This window comes from Aspergillus pseudodeflectus, assembly GCF_044049435.1.
Source record: "Aspergillus pseudodeflectus strain CBS 756.74 chromosome Unknown BJX68scaffold_1, whole genome shotgun sequence".
Taxonomy (NCBI): Eukaryota; Fungi; Ascomycota; class Eurotiomycetes; order Eurotiales; family Aspergillaceae; genus Aspergillus; species Aspergillus pseudodeflectus.
This window is the reverse complement of record NW_027263777.1, coordinates 2,243,009-2,263,888: the sequence shown is the minus strand read 5'-3', so window position 1 is coordinate 2,263,888 and position 20,880 is coordinate 2,243,009. Positions and strand designations below refer to the sequence as shown.

At 52.1% G+C, this 20,880-nt stretch overlaps 7 protein-coding genes and 1 non-coding gene across 8 annotated transcripts; 6 read left to right on the top strand and 2 right to left on the bottom strand.

Moving 5' to 3' along the window:
- Positions 1-154: 154 nt before the first annotated feature.
- Positions 155-2,782, top strand: BJX68DRAFT_17830 (PWWP domain protein). Its single transcript, XM_071037168.1, has 5 exons — positions 155-677; positions 801-1,278; positions 1,339-1,699; positions 1,758-1,983; positions 2,037-2,782. The coding sequence occupies exons 1-5, from the start codon at positions 509-511 to the stop codon at positions 2,627-2,629; spliced, it is 1,827 nt and encodes a 608-aa protein (XP_070906196.1). The 5' UTR covers positions 155-508; the 3' UTR covers positions 2,630-2,782.
- A 402-nt stretch (positions 2,783-3,184) lies between these two features.
- ppmA (type 2C protein phosphatase PTC7) lies at positions 3,185-5,343 on the bottom strand. The gene has a single exon (XM_071038200.1). It carries the CDS (start codon positions 4,873-4,875, stop codon positions 3,550-3,552), a length of 1,326 nt encoding a protein of 441 aa, XP_070906195.1. The 5' UTR covers positions 4,876-5,343; the 3' UTR covers positions 3,185-3,549.
- A 100-nt stretch (positions 5,344-5,443) lies between these two features.
- On the top strand, positions 5,444-7,707 carry BJX68DRAFT_17823 (putative pre-mRNA splicing factor). The gene is made up of 2 exons (XM_071037167.1): positions 5,444-5,828; positions 5,894-7,707. Exons 1-2 carry the CDS (start codon positions 5,801-5,803, stop codon positions 7,387-7,389), a joined length of 1,524 nt encoding a protein of 507 aa, XP_070906194.1. The 5' UTR covers positions 5,444-5,800; the 3' UTR covers positions 7,390-7,707.
- A 154-nt stretch (positions 7,708-7,861) lies between these two features.
- On the top strand, positions 7,862-7,934 carry BJX68DRAFT_t6. The gene has a single exon. It is a non-coding gene; the product is annotated as a tRNA-Lys (tRNA).
- A 38-nt stretch (positions 7,935-7,972) lies between these two features.
- BJX68DRAFT_223926 (J-type chaperone JAC1) lies at positions 7,973-9,088 on the top strand. Its single transcript, XM_071038199.1, has one exon. The coding sequence runs from the start codon at positions 8,114-8,116 to the stop codon at positions 8,975-8,977; it is 864 nt and encodes a 287-aa protein (XP_070906193.1). The 5' UTR covers positions 7,973-8,113; the 3' UTR covers positions 8,978-9,088.
- A 1,454-nt stretch (positions 9,089-10,542) lies between these two features.
- Positions 10,543-11,892, top strand: BJX68DRAFT_260898 (uncharacterized protein; the record flags this gene model as incomplete). The annotated part of the gene is made up of 1 exon (XM_071044006.1): positions 10,543-11,892. The coding sequence occupies one exon, from the start codon at positions 10,543-10,545 to the stop codon at positions 11,890-11,892; it is 1,350 nt and encodes a 449-aa protein (XP_070906192.1).
- A 733-nt stretch (positions 11,893-12,625) lies between these two features.
- On the bottom strand, positions 12,626-13,795 carry BJX68DRAFT_223923 (uncharacterized protein). The gene is made up of 2 exons (XM_071038198.1): positions 12,719-13,795; positions 12,626-12,653 (listed from the first exon to the last, which is right to left on the bottom strand). Exon 1 carries the CDS (start codon positions 13,427-13,429, stop codon positions 13,112-13,114), a length of 318 nt encoding a protein of 105 aa, XP_070906191.1. The 5' UTR covers positions 13,430-13,795; the 3' UTR covers positions 12,626-12,653; positions 12,719-13,111.
- A 2,139-nt stretch (positions 13,796-15,934) lies between these two features.
- On the top strand, positions 15,935-17,665 carry BJX68DRAFT_274048 (tellurite-resistance/dicarboxylate transporter family protein; the record flags this gene model as incomplete). Its single annotated transcript, XM_071047581.1, has 1 exon — positions 15,935-17,665. One exon carries the CDS (start codon positions 15,935-15,937, stop codon positions 17,111-17,113), a length of 1,179 nt encoding a protein of 392 aa, XP_070906190.1. The 3' UTR covers positions 17,114-17,665.
- Between the last annotated feature and the right edge of the window lie 3,215 nt (positions 17,666-20,880).

Below are 20,880 nucleotides of genomic sequence, written 5' to 3'. Positions count from 1 at the left end.
CGTCGCTACCCATCCACGGATCTGCTCTGTCTTCGCACATCGGCTACTCTACAGGCGTGGCTTATCAGTCTACTGGAACTAAGGCGCCGTTTGTTGCTCCTGATGAGCGCTGTTGACCGGGCTCTTCCCTGTAAGTGCTGCTGCGGTCCCCAGTGCTGCGAGCCGTCGCCGCTAACCTTTGGACAAAGAATTATTTAATCGGTTGAGGATTGAGAAAACAGACCTAAGAGACGAGGGAGTTAGCTCTTGCGTTGATAATTGAGGTTGTTGCTGAGCTCGATCGTTGCGTCATTTGCTGGCCGCGAGCGACCCTTTTCTCTTTTCGCCCAGTGCAACGCGTTGTCGACTTCCCGCCTCCCGGCGTCGCGACCTTCTCCACCACTTTCTTTCCCACCGAAAACCACCTTGACCTTCCCACACCATCTACTGCAGGAAGGCCTTGGCTCCGCTCTCATCGTCTAGGTCTTTCTCTGCATCTCTAAATTAATATCGCGCTCTGTTACCCACCATGGCTGAAGCCAAAACCACCTCCTCGGCGCCTGCCGCGGATGCTGTTGCTGAGGCGCCCGTCGAGCGCACTCCTGCGGAGCTCGAAGCTGGTGCTGAGAAGTCGGCGCCAGAGCCTACCAAGGACAACAATGAGCAGAAGGCCAATGGAGGAGAGGAGAAACCCGCTGGTAAGTCCTGGTCAGACCCTTGCTACTGGTCTCCAGCTTGCCCATTGCACATGGCGATCGCGTGGACCTGAGTCGTACCTCCGAGGGGTGATTTGGCTGACCATTGTCGTTTGTCTGCCACAGAGAACACAGCCGCCGAGGATGAGAAGAAGGAATCATCCGATGCACCCGCTGAGAAGGCTGACGCATCTGCTGAATCCGCTGACGCGAAGAAGTCCGACGAGGGCGCCGCTGCCCCTGCGAAGGCTGAGCCCGCCGCCGCTACCGATGCCAACGGAACTCCCGCAACCACGAAGAAGTCATCTTCCAAACGCAAGTCGACGGGAGGAGATACCAAATCCAAGCTTAACCGCAAGAAGTCCCAAAGTCGCATCACGCACCTGGATGCGAAGCCTGGCGAGTACTACCTCGCGCGCCTTCGCAGCTTTCCTCCCTGGCCGGCCATCATCTGTGATGAGGAGATCCTGCCTCAGACTCTGCTGACCACGCGTCCCGTGACCGCTCAGCGTCCCGACGGAACCTACAGGGAAGACTACGCTGATGGTGGTAAGCGCGTCGCGGAGAGGACGTTCCCCGTCATGTTCCTTCAGACGAATGAATTGTACGTTTTTTCCATCCTGTGATATGTGTATGTATTGACTGTTACTAACACCGACAACAGTGCCTGGATCCCCAATACCGACCTCGCCCCCCTCGATCCCGCTACGTGCAAGGATGTCTCAGAAAAGGGCAAGTCGAAGCAGCTCATTGCCGCGTACCACGTTGCTGCCGAGAATAATGACCTTGCACACTTCAAAGACCTACTTGCAGACCACCAGCGCGCCATCCAGCAAGAGGAAGAAGAGATAGAGGCTCAAGCTGCCGCCAAGGCTGCCGCCAAGGCTGAGAAGGAGTCTAAGAAAAACAAGCGCAAGAGCATGGATATCCACGATGACGTGGACATGGAAGACGCAGAGGAAGGAGGAAAGGCACCAAAGAGCTCCAAGAAGAGAAAGAAGGATGCCGACGCTGAAGATGAGAAGGTTTGTAATAACACCCATCTTCGCTATGATTTAAGAAGCTAACGCGACGCGGATCTAGCCTGCTAAGACTCCCAAGACCGGCACCAAGTTGAAGCTCACAACTCCCAAGACCCCAACCGGCGAGACTGGAAAGAAGGCCGCCGGCAGCAGGGCAAAACAGACTGCAAGCAGCAAGAAGGGAAAGGCTGCAGCCAACGAGGACAGTGATGAGTCCAGTCCCCCCGCCAAAGAGCCTGAACCCAAGGTCAACGTCGAGGAAGCTAAGAAAAAGAGAGAGAAAGAAGGTATGTTTAACTCGCAAAGGTATAGAGTCAAAGCTTACTCGGCTTTTTTCAAGTTTTGTTCGTCCGCCATCGCCTTCAGAAGGGCTTCATCTCCCGTGATCACCCTCCTAAGGAGGAGGAAATGTCCCAGATGGCCGGTTTATTCAGCAAACTAGAGAAGATTGAAGACCTAGAAGTCTCAATTATCCGCGAAACCAAGATCCACAAGGTTCTGCGGATGATCGTTAAACTCGCTACCATCCCCCGTGATGAGGAATTCCAGTTCCGAAAGCGCGCCGTTGACATCCTCTCCAAGTGGAAGAACGTCTTGGAGAGCGACCGCGCAACCCCCTCACAGGACAAGGAGAAGGACGAGAAACCCAAGGCCAACGGCGTCCACAAGGAGTCCAGCGCCGAGGCCCCGGCCAAGGGCGAGGCCAAGACCGACAAGGAAGATGACAGCAAGCTCGAGACACCGGATCAGGATGAGGCCATGCCTGATGCTGACGCCGACGCTGCCGAGAAAGAGAAGTCCGAGGAGACGCCTGCGCCGGCGAAAGATGAGGCTGAGAAGGTAGCAGCGCCAGAGGATCCAGAGAAAGAGAAGGAGACATCAGCGGAGGAGGGTAAGACAGAGAAAGAGAAGACTGCTGAGGCCGCGGCGTAAAAAAGCACACACAACTACATACTACTATCACCGGTATCTACTACTCGTTGCTGTCATCTACGTGACGTGCATGGCATGGCATTCTTGGTTGGTTCAAGGTTTCAAGGTTTCGATTTTCAAGTGTTTCCTGATGAATGATCTCTGATTCTGTTGTTTCTCAACTCTTTTTACTCTTACTCTTCACCTCAGGTGTGTTGATCTGTATGTGTGCGTGCTCTCTCAGTGTTGCTCTTTCTTTCTGGGTTTCAGTTCTCTTTTCTCCTGCTTTTGTTCCATCTTTTCCTACAAGTATCGCGGTAGGCCTGTATGTGCTCGAAACTCCATAGTTACCTGCTAATTATGTTTCATTCTTCTTCGTCTTCGATCGCCTTTTGGTATTGTCCGTTTGTCTTCATCTCGATCTCGATCTCGGTGTATTGGTTGAGGCACGCTGTCCTCTCTGTTGTTCTTATCTCTTTAGGGAGGTTGTGTGCAGCGGCCTCGAAGCAGCGGATGAATGGATTAAAAAGCCTTTGAAAATTTCTATCCACTAGAAAGGGAGCCATGGAAGTAGAACTCAGATGCCAACTAGGTAAACCATGCAGTGTAATGCTTGCGCAAAGGGTAGGGGTATAGTGTAGTTGTGAATCTGAACTGAATCTGAATCTATCTATCGTCTATACTGTAGTAACCGGGGGTTATAGTAAGTATGATATATAAAGGGAGTAAGAAATAAAGCTGTGAAAAAACATTGAAAAAGGACTTCCCTCCCACATCCAGCCTTACCCCCGAACAGGCCCAAATGCAAATGCTGATTATGCAGTATGTCATATGATATGAACAGAACCAAAGCAGGACTCTTTCTATGCTATAACCGTTGACCACCGTCTCTATGAAAACGAAGGGGCAAAGAGAAGAAACTGGACAGATAAAAAAGGGTGTTATTGCTCAACAGCAATAATTACCAATACCGTGATATCGTCAACTTTCCCGCCACGGTAGTAATCGCCCGGGTAATACCGCTGCGCTTCCTTTGCGAAGGGTCCGTCGCGGCGGAGGTCCATGCTGGCGAGTTTGGCCTCGCCTGCAATCGTGGCTGCGAGAAGGGATTGGAGGGTATATGTGGCATCGTGCGGGTTCGATGCCGTGGCAGGTTTCGTATTCAAGGATGGTTTTGATTCGGATGAGGGGCTCTGAGGGAGGAGGGCGGCGAGACCATCAGGGCCCGTAAGTGCGGCGAGAGTCTCCGACGAGGCTGGTGTGATTCCCGTACTAGGAGATGTAGAGGCGGACCAGGCTTTTGTGTAGAGCATGCGACTTGTGACGAGTTTGAGGATATCCTGGTTGTTGAGGTTATCGAAGAGGCCGTCTGTGGCGAGGACGAGGACGTCACCGTGGTGCAGGTGGAGGGTTGTTGTGATTGCGTCTCGCGGGAAGTCTTCCAGGTAGGCGCCGCCGAAGATCGAGGCTTGCTGGCGCATTCGCGGTGGGATAATACTGAGTTGGTAGGGGGTGTTGAAGCCGTGGGTTTGCGGGATGGAGTAGTGGTGGACTGCGGCCTGGCGGAGGAGGACAGAACCCGAGTCGCCGAGGTTTGCTAGCTCAACGCGGCCATCCTCAAGGCCTATACCAACGGAAGCGGTGCTGCCGCCTGCAGGGACCGACTTGTCTGCGACGACCATATCGTAGCCGGTTTGGAGGAGGGATTTGGCGCGGAGCTGGTCCGCGGGTTGATCCCAGGCCAGCGCGGACTCGGCCATGTAGCCGCATAGAGCGTGCGAGAAGTCTGCAGGGTCAACGCGCGACTCCGCCCAACCGCCGACGCCATCGGCAACTGCAAAGGCGATGGAGTTATCCGAAGGGGAACCGGACCGGCCGACTCTGCTCACGAAGAACGCATCCTCTCCGCTATCTGGGCGCCGTTTGCGCTTCGCGGCTGGGTTATGTGTGTCGACGGCGACGCCGAGGGCCGCGTGGAGGTCAGGGTTGAAGTTATAGGCATTTTTGGCAGGGGTAAAAGGGCGGCCTTTGCCGGATGCTGATGCCGCAACCCGGTAGGAGATTCGCGGGGATTGTGAGTTACACTCGCGACTCGAATGGAAGGCTCTGAACGTTGTTCGTGGGTGTGGAGGTCTGGATTGCGGAAGGCGTCGGGGACATTGCGCTCTGGCTGCAGGAGATGCAGAGACCCCTGTTAACCATTCAAATTGTAGGCCACTGCAGGCTGAACCGCAGGCTCTACTGCTGGATCGGACCGATAAGAGCATGAGCAGAAAGCCGGACGAGCGTCGCCGGAGGGTCTCCGTCAACTTCGAGACCCAACTGAGGCGTGTGCGAGCGACGGGATGGTAAGAGGCTTAAGGCGATAAAACTGTGCGCATCGAGGAGGCCAGGGAACGGTAGGAGAAGCCGGGGAGAAGGACGGGAGATTCGTTTTGTCAAAATCGCGGACTGACGTAGACAGGGAGAGATTTCCGACCGCCTGCTTCACACGCTGCAGAACGAGCCAACCCACGGTACTCGGGGGAGCGATGCGACAAAGGAATTGCCTTCATTTTTATCGAGACATTATCCGTAGCTAGCCGCTTGTCGACTGCTGAAGCAGTATCGGGGGCTAAGGCGAGATAGCACGCTGTAGAAACTTTGAGCCATTGTAGAGATAAAATCAGCAATATCAGAAAATCCGGGTGCGTAACTCAGTCAGTTAGAATGTAAAGATTAGATATGCGATCACAATTCAAGGGAGAGCCCCAGAAAAGCTGAACAGGGAGCTGAGGGGAGCTCTGTTGTCTCCTCGTCTTCGTCTTTTTGCTTCCGCTTTTCGACTTTCTGCCTTACTTCCAACTCAAAAAAGTGTCCCGCGAATACACCATCAGCAACCCTTCTCTGACGACCTTATTGACGGCCTCTCTTGCTTCCGAATCGCCTACAGCTATCTAGTACCGCCTTCCTACTTTTTACGTCGGTTGTTCGCCATTTCCTCGGGTCGTGAGGACCCTCTCAGCGCCCATTATGATGCACCCATCGAGACAGGCCTACGTGGAGGAGGCCGATGTAAGCGCCTTCCCCATCCTTCATTTGAACGCCTCAGACCTCATTGTATAAATCGCCTCGCGCTTCAAGGCCTTGGCCTAAATTTTGGCCAGTTGAAGGCTTCGCGACTCCAGCTGACCTATTGCTTGTTTGCAGGAAATGGAAGGCATCAACTTGGCTGATTTGCGTGAGTAACCACCCTTATGCGTCCCAGTTCCACTCCTTTGGTATATTTTAACTTGAATTCAATAGCCGTCGACCGCGACTATGTTATCCCCCCATCTATGGCCGGTGTCCCGGCAGAGAAGGCGTCCGCCATCTTCTCCCAGTTCGAACGCAAACGAAGAGCCGCCGCGATGGCAGTACCGACGGACGATACTCGCGTGCGCGCGCGACTACGAGAGCTCGGGGAACCCATCACGCTATTTGGCGAGGGCCCGGCGGACCGGAGAGATCGATTGAGAGAGCTCTTGACGGACATTGCAGAGCAGCAAGAAGCTGCAGCAGCGGAGGAGGATATTGAAATGGAGGAGGCTGCAGATGAGGAAGAGGGGGAACAACAGGAAGAATTTTACACTGAGGGCACCGAGGATCTATTGAAAGCTCGGAAGGACATTGCGCGATTTTCGCTGCCGCGCGCAAAGGCCCGCGTGGCTCGACAACGAGAAGAGTCGACGATTCCGCTACGGACACATATCAAGCACAGAAAGGCGATCAAGGAGAAACTACATAACTTCGACCTCTACGGGTCTCAGATTGCGGGTGACCGGCCAGTCAGCATTTGTCGGTTTGCGCCGGACGGTCAGACGATAGCTACCGGTAACTGGGGTGGCGGTATTCGTTTGCTAACGGTGCCGAATCTCGAGGAGAAGCTCTCTGTCAAGGGTCATACTGATCGAGTCGGGGGTCTGTCCTGGTTTCCGGGGGCTACACTCCCTGAATCGAATGTGTCCGAATCATCTGTCAACCTTGTGTCTGGTGGAGGGGATGGGAATGTTTGTCTGTGGTCTCTCAACAACGACAAGCCGCTGGCAACACTCGAGGGCCATACAGAACGTGTATGTCGGACCGAGTTTCATCCCTCGGGAAAATACCTCGCCTCGGCATCTTATGACACAACATGGCGGTTATGGGATGTTGAGACAACAACGGAGCTATTACTCCAGGAAGGCCACTCGCGGGAAGTTTACACAATTGCGTTCAACAACGACGGATCTCTCCTAGCGAGTGGTGGTCTCGACAGTATTGGGCGTGTCTGGGATCTCCGGACGGGCCGTACAGTAATGATTTTGGAGGGTCATATTCGAGAAATCTTCGGACTAGACTGGGGAGTGGATGGGTATCGAATACTCTCCGGTTCCGGAGATGGCTGGGTGAAGTGCTGGGACTTGCGCCAGGTCAAGAACTCTGGCGGAATCGGCGCGCATAAGAGTGTGGTGTCCGATGTGCGATGGTACAAGGGAACCGAATCGGAGACAGCGTCTTTCTTGCCGACCACCGAGGGACAGGCTTCGCGTATGGAGGTCGATGGAGCTCCGGCTCCTGTACAGCCGAAGAAATCTGGGACATTCTTTGTTACGAGTGGGTTCGACAAGAATGTTAATATCTTCAGCGCAGACGACTGGTCCCTAATCAAGACATTGAGCGGGCACTCGGGCAATGTGCTCAGCGCCGATGTCAGTTACGATGCGCAGTGGATTGCCAGCTGCGGACATGACCGGACGGTGAAGTTGTGGGGGATTGAATGAGTTACCACTGATCCGTCTCATCTTCAGGGGAGGCGCGTTGACCAGTGTGGCATCCCATATCTGAACATGACGCGCAGGGGCCGCCACGGCAGCTCAGCCGAGGAGTCAGAGCTGGACATTCAATGATGATGATACAGTCTCTGAGCCCTTGGAATTTGTCTGGGATAATAACCACTACTAAGGAGATCAGAATATATCTCTTTAAAACATTCCTCATCCGCAGCCCTTAACTGTAACAAAATATATGTTCGACGAGAATAAGTATATATGCTACAAATAGCTAGTTTCTCCTGTGACGATTTTTAGAACCGCTTGACACCATGCTAGTAGTTAATGATTGATACTATATTAATAAGCTCAAAGGCCTCGTAAAGCCAAACAAAATTCAACCCTAAGTGTCGAACTGGATTAGGTCAGAACTCAGAAAATTGAATATAAGCCACTCGAGGAATATTTCCCTCAACCAATCACGGCCGGGCTAGCTCAATCGGCAGAGCGTGAGACTCTTAATCTCAAGGTTGCGGGTTCAACCCCCGCGTTCGGCTTCATTTCTTTTTTTATTTTTCATTTTCTTACCTCCGCTCCGAGTCCCCGACGCCTCACCGACGCCGACGCCGGCTGTGTGACGTTATTAAACCTCTTGCCTCTTACCTTCGTTCTCTCTCTTTTCTATTTCTTACAACGGTCTGAATTCACCAAGCTGAAGAAGAAGCGCATCAAAATCATGGCATCTACGCTCCGCGCTCCGAGAGTCATCCAGCGTCTCGCGACCTCCGCTTCACGGCCGTCGCCGCAAACAGGAATCCTAGTCAGGAACAGCCGGGCATTTGCCTCTGCCTCGCCATCACACTGTATCTGTATCCGCTGCCAGCCTCGACTCGCAAGAATCAGTACAAGCACGAGAACCAGCATCCCCACCCGCCACGCGCAACGCCGCACCTTCACAACCTCTCCTACCCTCACCAACCAGGAACCCAGCAGCGGAACAGAAACCAAAACACTGCAAATCCCCAACCCGCCCAACACAACAAACAACTACACGATCTTCCCGCAGACCCTCCCATCAGGCCCGCCGCCCTCCGCCCCCTTCACCATCGACCTCCCAACCCTAAAGCGCGAATTCCTCTCCTTGCAAAACACGCTCCACCCGGATAAGTACCCACCGGGACCCCTCAAGTCGCAAGCCGAGAGGGTCTCGGCGCGGATCAACGACGCATACCGCACTCTCGCCGACCCGCTGCTGCGCGCGCAATATATCCTGAAGGAGTTCCATGGAATCGATGTTCTGGCGGAGGATGGCGCCGGGCAACACCCGCTTGATCCGGAGCTGTTGATGGAGGTTATGGATGTGCAGGAGGCGATCGAGGAGGTTGGGGAGGGGGAGGAGGCGATTAAGGCGATTGAGGGGATGAAGAGGGAGAATGAGGAGCGGGTGGAGGAGTGTGTGGGGAGGATGGCGGAGGCGTTTGATAATGGGGATGTGCAGGGGGCTGTGGAGGAGTGTGTGCGGTTGAAGTTTTGGGTTAGTGTTGGGGAGGGATTGAGGGAGTGGGAGCCCGGAATGGGCGGGATTAGGTTGATTCATTGATTGGTTAACTGGAGTTGTATGATATGTACTTATACTATATCCTGCTCTGCGCTGTTATAGACTTACTCCTGGCGATGCCAGTATACACCAAAAACCGAATATATAATGACCCAGTCTCGTGGCGCTTCAACCGTGCACCCTTGATCCCACGAGGGTCTGAGGAGATGCTCAAGGGACCCTCTCGCAAGATGACATCAACGTGTCCACGTTTCTTCCAGTGAAGCGATGATATGAAGCAACGGAATTTGGAATGGCAACTGATATCGTGCTACATTTAGATCCTGCAGTAGACTCTGCAGACGCACCAGCAAGTGTGTGTGGTGTTTATCATCTGGATTCGAAACACGACAGTTCAGATGAGTCGCGTGAAGCTAACGCATGGAGATTCAGTTCCATCTTTCGATAGGACACTGTTCGTTGGCCGTCTTACGTGCCGATAGACCCTGGTGCATATCTATACAGTATGCACTGTTCGTAGCCTGCAAAGGATATGCTTGCCTACCTTGAATCTATGAGATGAGTACCCAAGACCGTATGATATATCAGACGGAAGAATATCCCAACTGATTGTCGACCGAGGCATTGACTGACCGCCACACTGCCGGGGAAATCACTGCGAGTTCATCGGTCGAGTTCGCGAGGTCGTGAACAGCCGTTGGGTCTTTGACCGACCCATTGGGCAACAATCGCCAAAACAAAAGCTTGGAATCGCCCTGATAGTGCCAGCAAGGCTTTGAATGGCCACGAACTCGCAGACTCTCTGCGCTAGCTGCCGGAACTTACCACTCACGAGGCGGAATTATCTGTCGACCCCATATCGAGTAGTTGCGTGGAATGTGACCTTGCATCTGAGCCCTGGTGTGTGCTGTTCTTGCGTTGAACGAACTTCAGCACTGCTTCCTTTGGTTTTCTGTTCTGCACGAGGTTCACCACAAGAAATAACTCGACCCTCCATCATAATCACGCGATAAGAGATGATCCTCTGGCATTGTTACGAAGTCCGAATCGGAACTTGGGTGGTGGCAGCGCGCGAAGGGAGCTGGCGGTCAATCTGGCATGTCCCCTCATGGCTGCACACGTAGCAAACACATCGTGATCAATTTGGGTCGGGTCCCGCGCTTGCTCTTCCCCGATTTCGTGCTGATTGCTCCCAGCTAGTGGAGAGGGCAAAATGAGGCTGGAGGACGACTGTGACAGGGACATAAAATCTGCCAAGTAACACCCAAAGGACGGGGACTTCCTGTGTGAAGCCATCCTCCGCTTGACTTTACTTCTCCTCGCTTCGTGATACTACTGTGAGCTTCCTTGTCCAATGGAGCGGAGACGGGATTTTAGGAGGTGAGTCAAGATGGCTGGCGACAAAAGAGGGGAGCCTCTCGTTGACTGCATTCTGCTTGTTTGTTTGCCTGTATCGCGCGGCTTGCTTTTTCTTCGACGAGTTGCTGACTGGGACCTGCAGCATCATCAATTCAGTCCCCTTCACCTTTCTTGTCGGCCCAAGTCATACGAAATTGACCATCCAGTCGGGTCTCGCCCGTCATGTATCCAGGCCACTCGACCATCTCATGAACAGTGGCCAGACGCGAGAGTCTAAGCACCAGATTGCTATCCTAGAAGACGAAGACGTGGAGACCTTTGTCGCATTCTGCGAATATGCGTACTCGGGAGACTATAGCGTACCGGCGCCGGGTTCGCGAGAGGACGATGGCGTTCAAGATTCCTTCAACAACCCGTTCCAGGGAATGTTCTCCGGGAATGCCGGTGGCTCGCCCCGTCAATCGGCAAAAGCCGCCGAGATGACATGCGAGAAGGCTCAGTGTGAGGCCGACAATGGGTATAATGTCGCTGCTAGTAACGAAGGGAAAGCTGGGAATCGCGGCCAACAGTCACCAGGAGCAGGCCAGGCTTGGTATCTCTCGACCACTACAGAGTATCCACCTCAGGATCCAACAATTACACCCCGAGAGTCAGTGCGTTCCCATTCTCCTTCCGAGGAGCCCTCATCCTCTAGGGGAAGGAGGCGCCACCGAGGGAAATCCGATGCACAACGACAAACCCAGAATCCTACTTCAAAGCTCACGCCACCACGCACCCCTCCTGGTTATGCGAAGGTCAAACCTGTCGGATACTCAAATGTAGAGACAGTTGAACCCCCCCTCGCCATGGACCCAGAGCAAACCGAGGCGAATCAGCTTGCCACACATATGAGCGATTGGGAGCGTTCCACATCAATCTTCAACAACAACGACGGTGGCGACCACACATATGAGCGGCATAAACATCAGCAACGAGAGAGCCCCAGTAGAAGCCGGGCGCGGCCGGTCATAGATACCTCGTTTGCCAATCAGGAATTCTCACCGCACCACGAGCAGGGAACAAGTCTGTGGGATGAGTTCACAGGCATCGATGACCCCAATTTCGAGTCCGCAGAACCTTCGGACCCGCTTCCAGGGCCTGAATTGCCATACCTGATCTTTCACGCCAAGTTGTATGTCTTTGCTACACGTTACCTGATCCCAGACCTCGCCCACCTGTGTTTGCAAAAACTGCACCGAGACCTTCTGAATCTGGCATTTTCGGACCCCGACCCGGAAGACCAGTATGCAGAGGAATTCGTCTTGACGACGACCAAGGCCAGGATGGTGGTCGACCTTCTGGAGTACACCTACATAAAAACGACCCGCCTGGAGCCGATCACACCCTCCTCAGCCACTCAACTTCGAGATAATGAGCTTCGGAGACTTGTTGTGCACTACGCGGCATGCAAGGTGCGGGATCTTGCAGAGTACTGTCCTCCGACAGAGCCCATTGCAGGCTCACCCTTCTATCCAGAAAAGGCGTCGGCTCGTGGATTTCGTGCACTTCTGGATACCATTCCAGAACTCGCTTCAGACCTGATATATCGCATGATCTAGCGGCGTCTGAGATCAGCTTGCCTATGGCCTAGCGAGATGCGTCGGCTATGGGTGGATGGCCTGGGCCCTTTCTGTACTCGCATATTGATGACTGAAACGAATGATGATGTGAATGAAACGATACGGGTTGGAGATATGGAGTTGCTATTGCTACGTCGTCCCTTCTCCCTTGCGTTATTGGTCGGATGGAATCTCGACTCTGCTTCTCCCTGTCATCAGGATAATGTCTATAGCCGAGGTTGCATTAATTTTGAGTCTTCGGACCCAATGTGCCTTTTTCCCTTCAAAACAACCAAGTGCTGGTAATTGTTTGTTGAATAAGTTGTGATTTTTCATCGCAAGCATGTGCCAAGTCTACCTAGGCCTTAAGCACTTACAGTCTCGGAATGTAATTCACTCCCCCACCCACCTGCAATGAAAGGGTAGAATATACTCCGCAGTAGAGGTTGGATGATCGACCACCTTGCCTTCCAAGCTCTAGATGGTAGTCGGGTCTTCAGCGCTGATCAGGTTTCTTCACACTTCACCGGGACAGTCGATGTGTAGTCTAACGTCATCCGTGACCTTGCTCTCTACATAGAAGGGCGAGGGCCGTAAACTCCGAACCCCCCACTCAGTATTGAAACGGGGCATTCCCAGCGGGATGACCTCAACTAGCCCGTCATGCAGAGACTAATGGGCTGAACGGGCGCAAAGAAAAGAGCAAAAGACGAAGTTCCCCCTCGCCCAAAAGCCAAGCATAAGACCGGACTTCGGACAACCTGTCTGAACTTAAAACTCAAGAAGATGGGCGAATGGAGGAGGTTGGTGGCGCGAGATAACCCACCTTGTCCGGTCTTCGACCTTGGAGAGGTATCTGCTCTCGAATTATGCGCCCTGCGCAGCACCTGTGCACACCTTTCCTGATACGCTCTTTGGAAGTGCCAAGGCTCGAACTTGACAGTTCTACGAAGGTGTCAAGTCAGCGTGCGACAGTAAGGCCGCAACGCAAGCTATTGAGAAAAAGAAACAACCGTTTTCAGACTGCCGGATCGGCAACTCCCGTATAGTAGAGCTAACGGAGTTACGGAGGTCTTCGGCAAGGATGATTTCGGGGTTGATGTTGAACTCCTACCGAGTAAGTTCCAATTCCTCATTATTGTATCCGCGTGTTTTGAGCTCATATAATTTCGGGTCGATGGCGCAAATGTCCGGAACGAGGTAATGAAGATAGGCTGGCTCAACTCGTGGGCGTGGCGGCGGCTGTGGCGGCGGCGTCGCAGCCTGCTTCGTTAGACCTGATTCCTGAATCACAATGGCATGTGCATGCTTTGCGAAGCAAGAGAGTCAGTGACTCGCGCGTTATGCCGAGTCGGGATCTTGGGAAAAGCCCATGAGATCTGCCAATAAATTGGCGTACAGCCATCCTTGGCAAGCGATATATATAGATAAGAACAGCCCCAACAGTGGCCCAGAATGATGCGTTCAGGATGCGCGGCAGGTGTAATAACTGATCGTGAAGAACGCTTATAGAAACAAGCTGATTAGGCGACAGCATTTTCCTTCATCTCCCCTGCGTGTCGCAGAGATTGTGGGGGGAAAATGAAGAACAACAACAATGGTCACTTCTCATGCAATCACAGGCAATACGCCAAGACTTGGCTCAAACCAAATCCTCTTCAGCTGTGCATGAAATTTGGGCGGATTATTTTTTATTTCGCCGACCAAGGTGCTTCGTTTGGTAGGTCGAACCTTGAAGTTGATGCCTTGTGTTTACTGTTCGAGGGGCCATCGCGAGTCGAGAACGCCTGCCAGATTCCGTTTGTATTTGCCCTCTTGATCTGGAAATACGCCCAGGCCTAAGATGACTTCGACGCCGCCCATTGTGTTGATGTTGAATCTTAGACTTTCACCAGGCACCTGGATGTCCCCTTTTCCGATCCTTATCGCGGATGTCCGGCGCCCAGGCGCCAGGATCATAGCCACAAAGCTTGGCAGTGGAGCTTCTGGCCGATGATGTGCTGTCGATCGCCGTCTTGGCCGGCCCTGGAACGGGACTGAACGGGACCAGCAGGTGTCCGGCATGCGTTTTAACGCCTTTGCCAGGGGGCCGGGCATATGGCGCTGGTCGGCAATATTATTCGATCGGGACGAAACCTTGAAGTTAACTTTCTCAACCCATGCATTGGCCAGTCACATCAAAGCACCTTGGCAGCAGCTTGCACCTGTGATTTGTATGAGTGTTAAGTTTTGCAAAGATGAACCTCACAGGCTCACATCAAGCTCGGTGGAGCACTCCTTGGAAGTATTCAGACGGGAGCTACTCTAGACCATCACCAGGGTCATGGGCCCAGAGCCCAGAGCTTCGGTGCCCAGCGAATTGCTGCCCTAATCAGCCACTGATTCTGGGTATGAAGACGAGATTGCGTGTTAATTGGCAAGTGGAGGCCAAGACACCCACCTTCAAATGTCGATACTGAGCATAAGTCGATAGAACCCGCGGCCTACGGTCCCCTAGCCGCACTGCTTGGCAAGCAGGCAGCATTGTAACAAAAATATCAGCCATCTTCATTGCACATTGCAGAGGGCCCACCGTCCAAGAGTTACTCCGACTCAACTCATAATGAACGGTGTTAGGAGGCATAAGAGTAACTCCGAAGGAACCTCACTCAAAGGCTGCCCTGAAGGTCGAGAACACGGGCGAAGAGGCGAAAAGCTAGAACGTGCAAATTATCCATAAGGATGTGGAAGGTCTGTAAGCCAATGAGCAAGATCAGGATTGTGATGATTCTCGATGTGGGACGATGAAGTTGCAAAGAATGTCGGATCATCTAAGGTGAAGAGACCGACAGAGGCCAGTAACGAGGAAGGCTCGAGCCATGTGACTCCTCACGTTGTCTTCAGCAACTCCCAGCTTCAAATTTCGAGTCCTCTCAATCTGTCCCGCTCCCCCATGTCTTGCAAGCCTCCTCCGACTCTTGTTGCATCGGGCCGAAGCAGCTAAAACGAACCAGCCGAGACTCCGATCTGTCTGGCCAATTTCTTGAGGGTTAAAATCTAAACGAACCACCCCTGTCGGGCCCAGATCCACTTTCCTGGCGCTGCCTTTGCATCTTTTAACCAACCGCAGGACTGCGTGTATGGTATTGCCATCTCGACTTTGCCGAGCCTTTGTGGTGGAACAACAGCACGATAACAGTCTTTACATTGTATACTTCAACCCAGCCTCAAACACCCGATGGATGGGGCGAGATCCTACCACAACGGTCCACGTCTATGGAGTACACCCAGTATACACAGCACGATGGCATCACAGCTTGCTCATTGAAGACAAATGGTGCAGATCCTTGCTCCACTCCTCCTTATAGGCATCAGAATTAGCCACACACTTCGACAAGTGCCACCATCAACTGCAGAACCCCGTGGGCTTGTCTTCCGCTGTGTTATGTTGGAAGATATCAGTTAATATCATTCAGTTCTGGCGTGCGTCATCTCCGGTCGATATGTGATGGAGGCTCGAGCTCTTTTCTGGACCCGCGGCTACTACAGTCTTGGTTGGACCCGACTATCGAAGATTAGCAGCCGCAAAGACACGGCGGCCCAAGGACCAATGCCCTGTGATGACCCGATATGCAGACGATTGAGCATAATGCTTACTCTTAGTGGGTTTTGCCCAGACCCGATGATTTCTTTGGTCTGATCGACGCGCTTGTCCTGGCAACTCATGTACATTGTTGGTCCGCTTGCGCCTTTACATTTCAAATTATGAGCCTTTTACCCCTTTGAGTTATTCTGGATTGCGTACTACTCCCTTCTTTCTAACCTTCTCGACCCTGCGCCTCCGCGTGCCTACGTTAGCCTTGCTTCCATCTTCCTCTGTTTCAAATCTGGAATCCACGACATAAATGCTCTTCACTCCTACACGTCTCTCGTTACTGTCCCTCATTATTATACAGCATTTCCTTTCTTATCATAGATATCTTGTGCTTTCTTCAATAAATCTCCAGCCTGTCTTTTAGCTACCTCTGTCAATGCTCCACAGCCTTCATCGATTTCAGCCATAATGTTCGACAACACACCTTACCCAGAGTCCCCCAGGTCTGAGACGACCACACTTGAGATGGAGTTGAAGAAGCCTACCAACTTCAGCATCCGCGAGAGGCTACGGCACTTTACATGGGCATGGTACACTCTGACCATGAGCACTGGAGGGCTAGCTCTCCTCATTGGGAACCAGCCCAACAGATTCAAGGGGGTAGACCAAATCGGCATGGCAGTATACATCGTCGACCTTATCCTCTTCGCCTTCGTTTGCTCTCTTATGTCCCTGAGATTCATCCTCCACGGGGGGCTCCTCGACTCCCTCCGCCATGAGAGAGAGGGTCTCTTCTTTCCGACCTTCTGGCTCTCCATCGCAACCATCATCTCCGGCCTATACCGCTACTTTGGCGAAGATGCTGCGGACTCATTTGCGATAGCCCTTGAGGTCCTCTTCTGGGTCTACTGTGCCTGCACCCTCACTCTCGCGGTTGTCCAATACTACTTCCTCTTCTCCTCCCACTCATACAACCTCCAGACTATGATGCCATCCTGGATCCTTCCAATCTTCCCCGTCATGCTCAGCGGCACCATCGCCTCCGTCATTGCCGAGCAACAACCTGCCCGTTCCGCCGTCCCCATAGTCTGCGCTGGTATCACATTCCAAGGTCTCGGGTTCTCGATCAGCTTTATCATGTACTCGCACTATATCGGCCGACTTATGCAATCGGGCCTTCCATGCCGCGAACACAGACCGGGTATGTTTATTTGTGTTGGGCCTCCGGCATTCACAGCGCTTGCCCTCGTCGGCATGACCGCCGGTCTTCCCGAAGAATTCAAGATCCTAGAGGACCAGTACGCCATCGAGGACGCCCGCATCATGACCCTCTTTGCCGTAAGCTGCGCGGCATTCCTCTGGGGTCTTAGTTTGTGGTTCTTCAGCGTCGCGGCCATTGCTGTCATCAAGTCGCCACCCACTTCCTTCCATCTCAGCTGGTGGGCTATGGTCTTCCCCAACACCGGGTTCACACTTGCGACCATTACTCTAGGAAACTGGCTCAACAGCCCCGGAATCAAAGGCGTCGCTAGCGCAATGTCCGTGTGTATTGTCTGCATGTTCATCTTTGTTTTCGTGAGCCACATTCGGGCCGTTATCCGACAGGACATCATGTACCCGGGCAGGGACGAGGATGTTTCCGACTAAACAACTCATTATCAAGCTCATCTCTGAGATTGTTCTACTTTCGCTACCACGACTTTCGATTCACCACATACACTGTTTATTCGACGCTTGCTTTGGATCTCTGATTCACAATACCTTTTTACTTCCTTCTCCACAACCCCTTGCATTCGATTCTCATCACTTGCAGCGAATTCGTCACCTTCGTGATTCTGCTTCCATTCTTTTTTTTTTCTTTCCCTTCCTCGTTTCCCCACCATCTGTCAGAATCGTCAATTGACATAATTTGCTTTGCTGTAGCACTTTTCGGCGTTAAAAAAGGGTTGTGTTGCACATCATGTCCTCTCGGGATGGTCCCGGGATTCCTAGAATGCGATGATCGGCGTTGGGGATTTGCATGCTTATTGTTTCAGCAGCTCTGTGTTGCGTCTGCGTTGCATTGCTTGGCTTGTCGATTCGCCTCCGTGGTGATTACTTGCTTGTTTGCTTGTTTACTTCGGAAACCCAGTATAGAAGGTATAGAATCATAGAATGGACATAGAATACCTGAGAAGAATAACAAGAACAAAAGAAAGAAAAAAGAGCGAAAAAAAAAAGCCAGAAAAACAGAAAATGAAACAAAAAGGGACCTCAGATCCCCTTTTTTCAATTTCCGTCGTTGGAGCAGAATAAACTAGGGCTGCGGTTGGGCTCCGTAGTTCTACTAGTTTCAGGGCGGGAGTGGGGGAGGCGTACGTGTCGTCGACTGAAACCATTGGCGCCACTCAACTTTGTTTTGCGAGCTTATCTTTGCATATGTTTCAGGGATGACACTTGGTGATTACGAGGTGTGCTTCGAGACTCCCTACTATCTGGATTGATATACCTTGTGGGCCCTTCGGCTGTCGCTCCCTACCCCGTACTTTTGACTATGGCTTGGCGTAGAGGTCGCTCGCTTTTAGGGTAAGTATGCCGACATCGCCATAAAGGTCTAGACTCGTACGGTACTCTAGCACACTGTTCGAAAAAGGATGTCACTGCGTGTATCTACAAGACCAAGGAGCACATTGACGAGAACAAGCAACAATGACATTGACACCAAACATGCATACATGAAACCGCCCTGCCTCACTCACTCTAATTCTTGGGTATACAAGACCGACTTCTAGTATTCAGAAAACGGCCAGCTCCGTACATACTTTGGACCCGCTTTCCCTCGATATATCTTCGTCTCCTTCCCCACAAAGTGATCTATTTACATGAGGGCGATCCAATGCGTAAATGTGCTATAAGTAAAGGTCCTTGTAAGTAAAACTGTTCCGTAGGACTGGAAGATCACTTACCATGGAGGGTAATGTCATTCGCGTCACTGCAGATGGCCTTGTTTTTTTAGCCAGCCTTTGGAAGCAAACGTCAGTAACGGAGTATGAATCTTGCGAGAAGAAAGTACTCACAAGCTCTGTCACTTACTGGGCTTGCCATCGGGCAGCTACTGTGTGGCGTGACATTTGATCTGGTTTGATACAGGACATGATGCACAGTGCTTTGTGATCTACCCGACAAGGTCAGCAAGCCGAAGAAGGTCACGTAAGGGGGAGAAGTAGGAACGGAATATCTGACTTGTTTTCTATGCTACCAGAGCGAGGCCGGCGGTGCGGACTGATTGTTTTTAGCCAGCCTGTGCATTGTTAGCTACGTAGCGTATCAAGGTGGAATGTCAGGGTACTTCACATACAAGCTCTGTCACTTACTGGGCGGGTCCGCGGAGCCTGGCAAGGAGGGAGGAGTCGATTTTATGTATGAATGCATGTCGCCCGAAGCTATCTAGTTGAGTAAACTGAAGAAGGACAAGAATCGGGTGGGCTGCTCAACTTGTTGTAGGTGCCATCGTCGCTAGGCCGGCGATGCAGACGGACTGTTTTTAGCCAGCCTATCATAATTAGTACACCACAGGATGCAGACTACCGCGGGGAGTTGGTTCACATACAAGCTCTGTCACTTACTGGGCTGGTCTGCGGAGCCTGGTAAGGAGGGGAGAAGCCGATTGTAGGTATAAATGAATGCCGTTCGAAGCTATCTATCTGGTCAGTAAACTGAACAAGGTCAAGAATGGAACGGAACATCTAACCTGTCGGATATGATAATGTAGCTAGGCCGGCGGTGCGGACTGATTGTTTTTAGCCAGCCTGTGAAGAGTTAGTAAATATACAATAGAAACTAGATGGAGTTCTGGTTGACGTACAAGCTCTGTCACTTACTGGGCTGGTCCGCGGAGCTAAGGCAAGGAGGGAAGAAAGATGCGTATATGTATGTTTGTCAATTGTAGCTATCTAATCGGGTCAATCAGTCGACGAAGGTCAAGTCAGGAATCGGATGGGATGATGTCTAACCTGATGTATAGGCTATCTTGCTAGGCCGGCGGTGCAGACAGATTGTTTTTAGCCAGCCTATGCGTCGTCAGTACACCATATAGTAGAAGAGAAACGGCGTAGTTAGTTCACTGACAAGCTCTGTCACTTACTGGGCCAGCCCGCAAAGCCAGGCGAAGAGGGAGAAAAGGAGCACGAGAAGAGGACGACGACGAGGTAGACAAGCGGACGGTTGTTTTTAGCCTATCTGTACACCGTTAAAAACGTAGCTGAACGAAGCACCGTGTTTGCTATCAATCACAGGCTCTGTCACTTGCTGGGCATGCCGTAGTGCCAGGCGAGGAAGGGGGGGAAGCGAAGAAGCGGAAGAAGCAGAAGAAGCAGAAGAGGTAGGCAGGCGATTGGACGATTTTTTTTAGCCAGCCTGCGGATTGTTAGAATCTAGCAGCATGAAGCAGTTCAACCGACACCACTTACAAGCTCTGTCACTTACTGGGCCTGTCCAATCTGATGTTGCGAACGAGTTTTTTTAGCCAGCCTGGAGAACCGTTAGTAGAGGAAGATGGCAATTGGAAGGAGAGTGCAACTCACAAGCTCTGTCACTTACTGGGCCTGTTCGCAACTGCCAGGAAGTGGGAGGAAGAAGAGTGCTACGATGCTACACTACGATGGACAGGAGGATGTAAAGAGGAGAGAAGGACGGAGGACGGAGCTGGGGAGTGAGCATGGTTATATAGGCGAGAAGTGCAATGACGTGCGCAAAGCCCTAGGTATAAGATTCAAACGTACCATGTTTCCAAAGACTCATCCCTTGATGTCGCGATATGGAGTTATGGTGTTGTTTGTCATTGCAGCCTAGTCCGCCCGAGGGAGGCTGGGAGAGTCAACACCTGCCCACAATGAGAACCAAAAAGGCAAATGAGCAAGTAATGGACACAGATTATTGTAGACAATATCAAGGCGAAAATAATTCACTCTTTACCCATCTTCCCTACCAAAAACGTCTTGAATTGCCGGTCAAATAGATACCAGCAGACGGAGTAGACGAGCTCGGGACTCGGAGTCTAGCCCTACTTTGTTGCCCTCTACCAACTCTAAGTGGTCAGGAAGTGGCGATAAGCATTAAGTTAAGGTTAAGCAGGGAGGGTTTCTGCCTTCCAAGGGATGGCGGGCCAATCAAAGCCTAATAGTCCGCGCGGAAGTGACGTCACACATCGTGAACTCGGCCGGTACCTAGGTAGGCCTCAAACTGTCCTAAACGGGAAGTCGCCACCCCCCTCCCGGCCCTTCAGCTTTAACGCCGACATGATGGTGCAATATAGCGCAATTTCACCCCTTGATTCGCGCTGATTATTCTACGGTAGACGCCTGTCAACATGACGTTAGTTGTTTCGGCTCTCCTCTATATATTGTCTTCGCGCCCGCCTTTTCCCTACGCACTCC

What these genes read in the sequence shown, in the direction of transcription:
- BJX68DRAFT_17830 (XM_071037168.1), top strand. Translation starts at nt 509, where the DNA reads ATGGCTGAAGCCAAAACCACCTCCTCGGCGCCTGCCGCGGATGCTGTT. An exon ending in AGGAGAGGAGAAACCCGCTG is followed by an intron (nt 678 to 800) that starts GTAAGTCCTGGT and finishes TGTCTGCCACAG; the next exon opens with AGAACACAGCCGCCGAGGAT. An exon ending in GAAAAAGAGAGAGAAAGAAG is followed by an intron (nt 1,984 to 2,036) that starts GTATGTTTAACT and finishes GCTTTTTTCAAG; the next exon opens with TTTTGTTCGTCCGCCATCGC.
- ppmA (XM_071038200.1), bottom strand. Translation starts at nt 4,875, where the DNA reads ATGCTCTTATCGGTCCGATCCAGCAGTAGAGCCTGCGGTTCAGCCTGC.
- BJX68DRAFT_17823 (XM_071037167.1), top strand. Translation starts at nt 5,801, where the DNA reads ATGGAAGGCATCAACTTGGCTGATTTGC. An exon ending in CATCAACTTGGCTGATTTGC is followed by an intron (nt 5,829 to 5,893) that starts GTGAGTAACCAC and finishes TGAATTCAATAG; the next exon opens with CCGTCGACCGCGACTATGTT.
- BJX68DRAFT_223926 (XM_071038199.1), top strand. Translation starts at nt 8,114, where the DNA reads ATGGCATCTACGCTCCGCGCTCCGAGAGTCATCCAGCGTCTCGCGACC.
- BJX68DRAFT_223923 (XM_071038198.1), bottom strand. Translation starts at nt 13,429, where the DNA reads ATGCTGTCGCCTAATCAGCTTGTTTCTATAAGCGTTCTTCACGATCAG.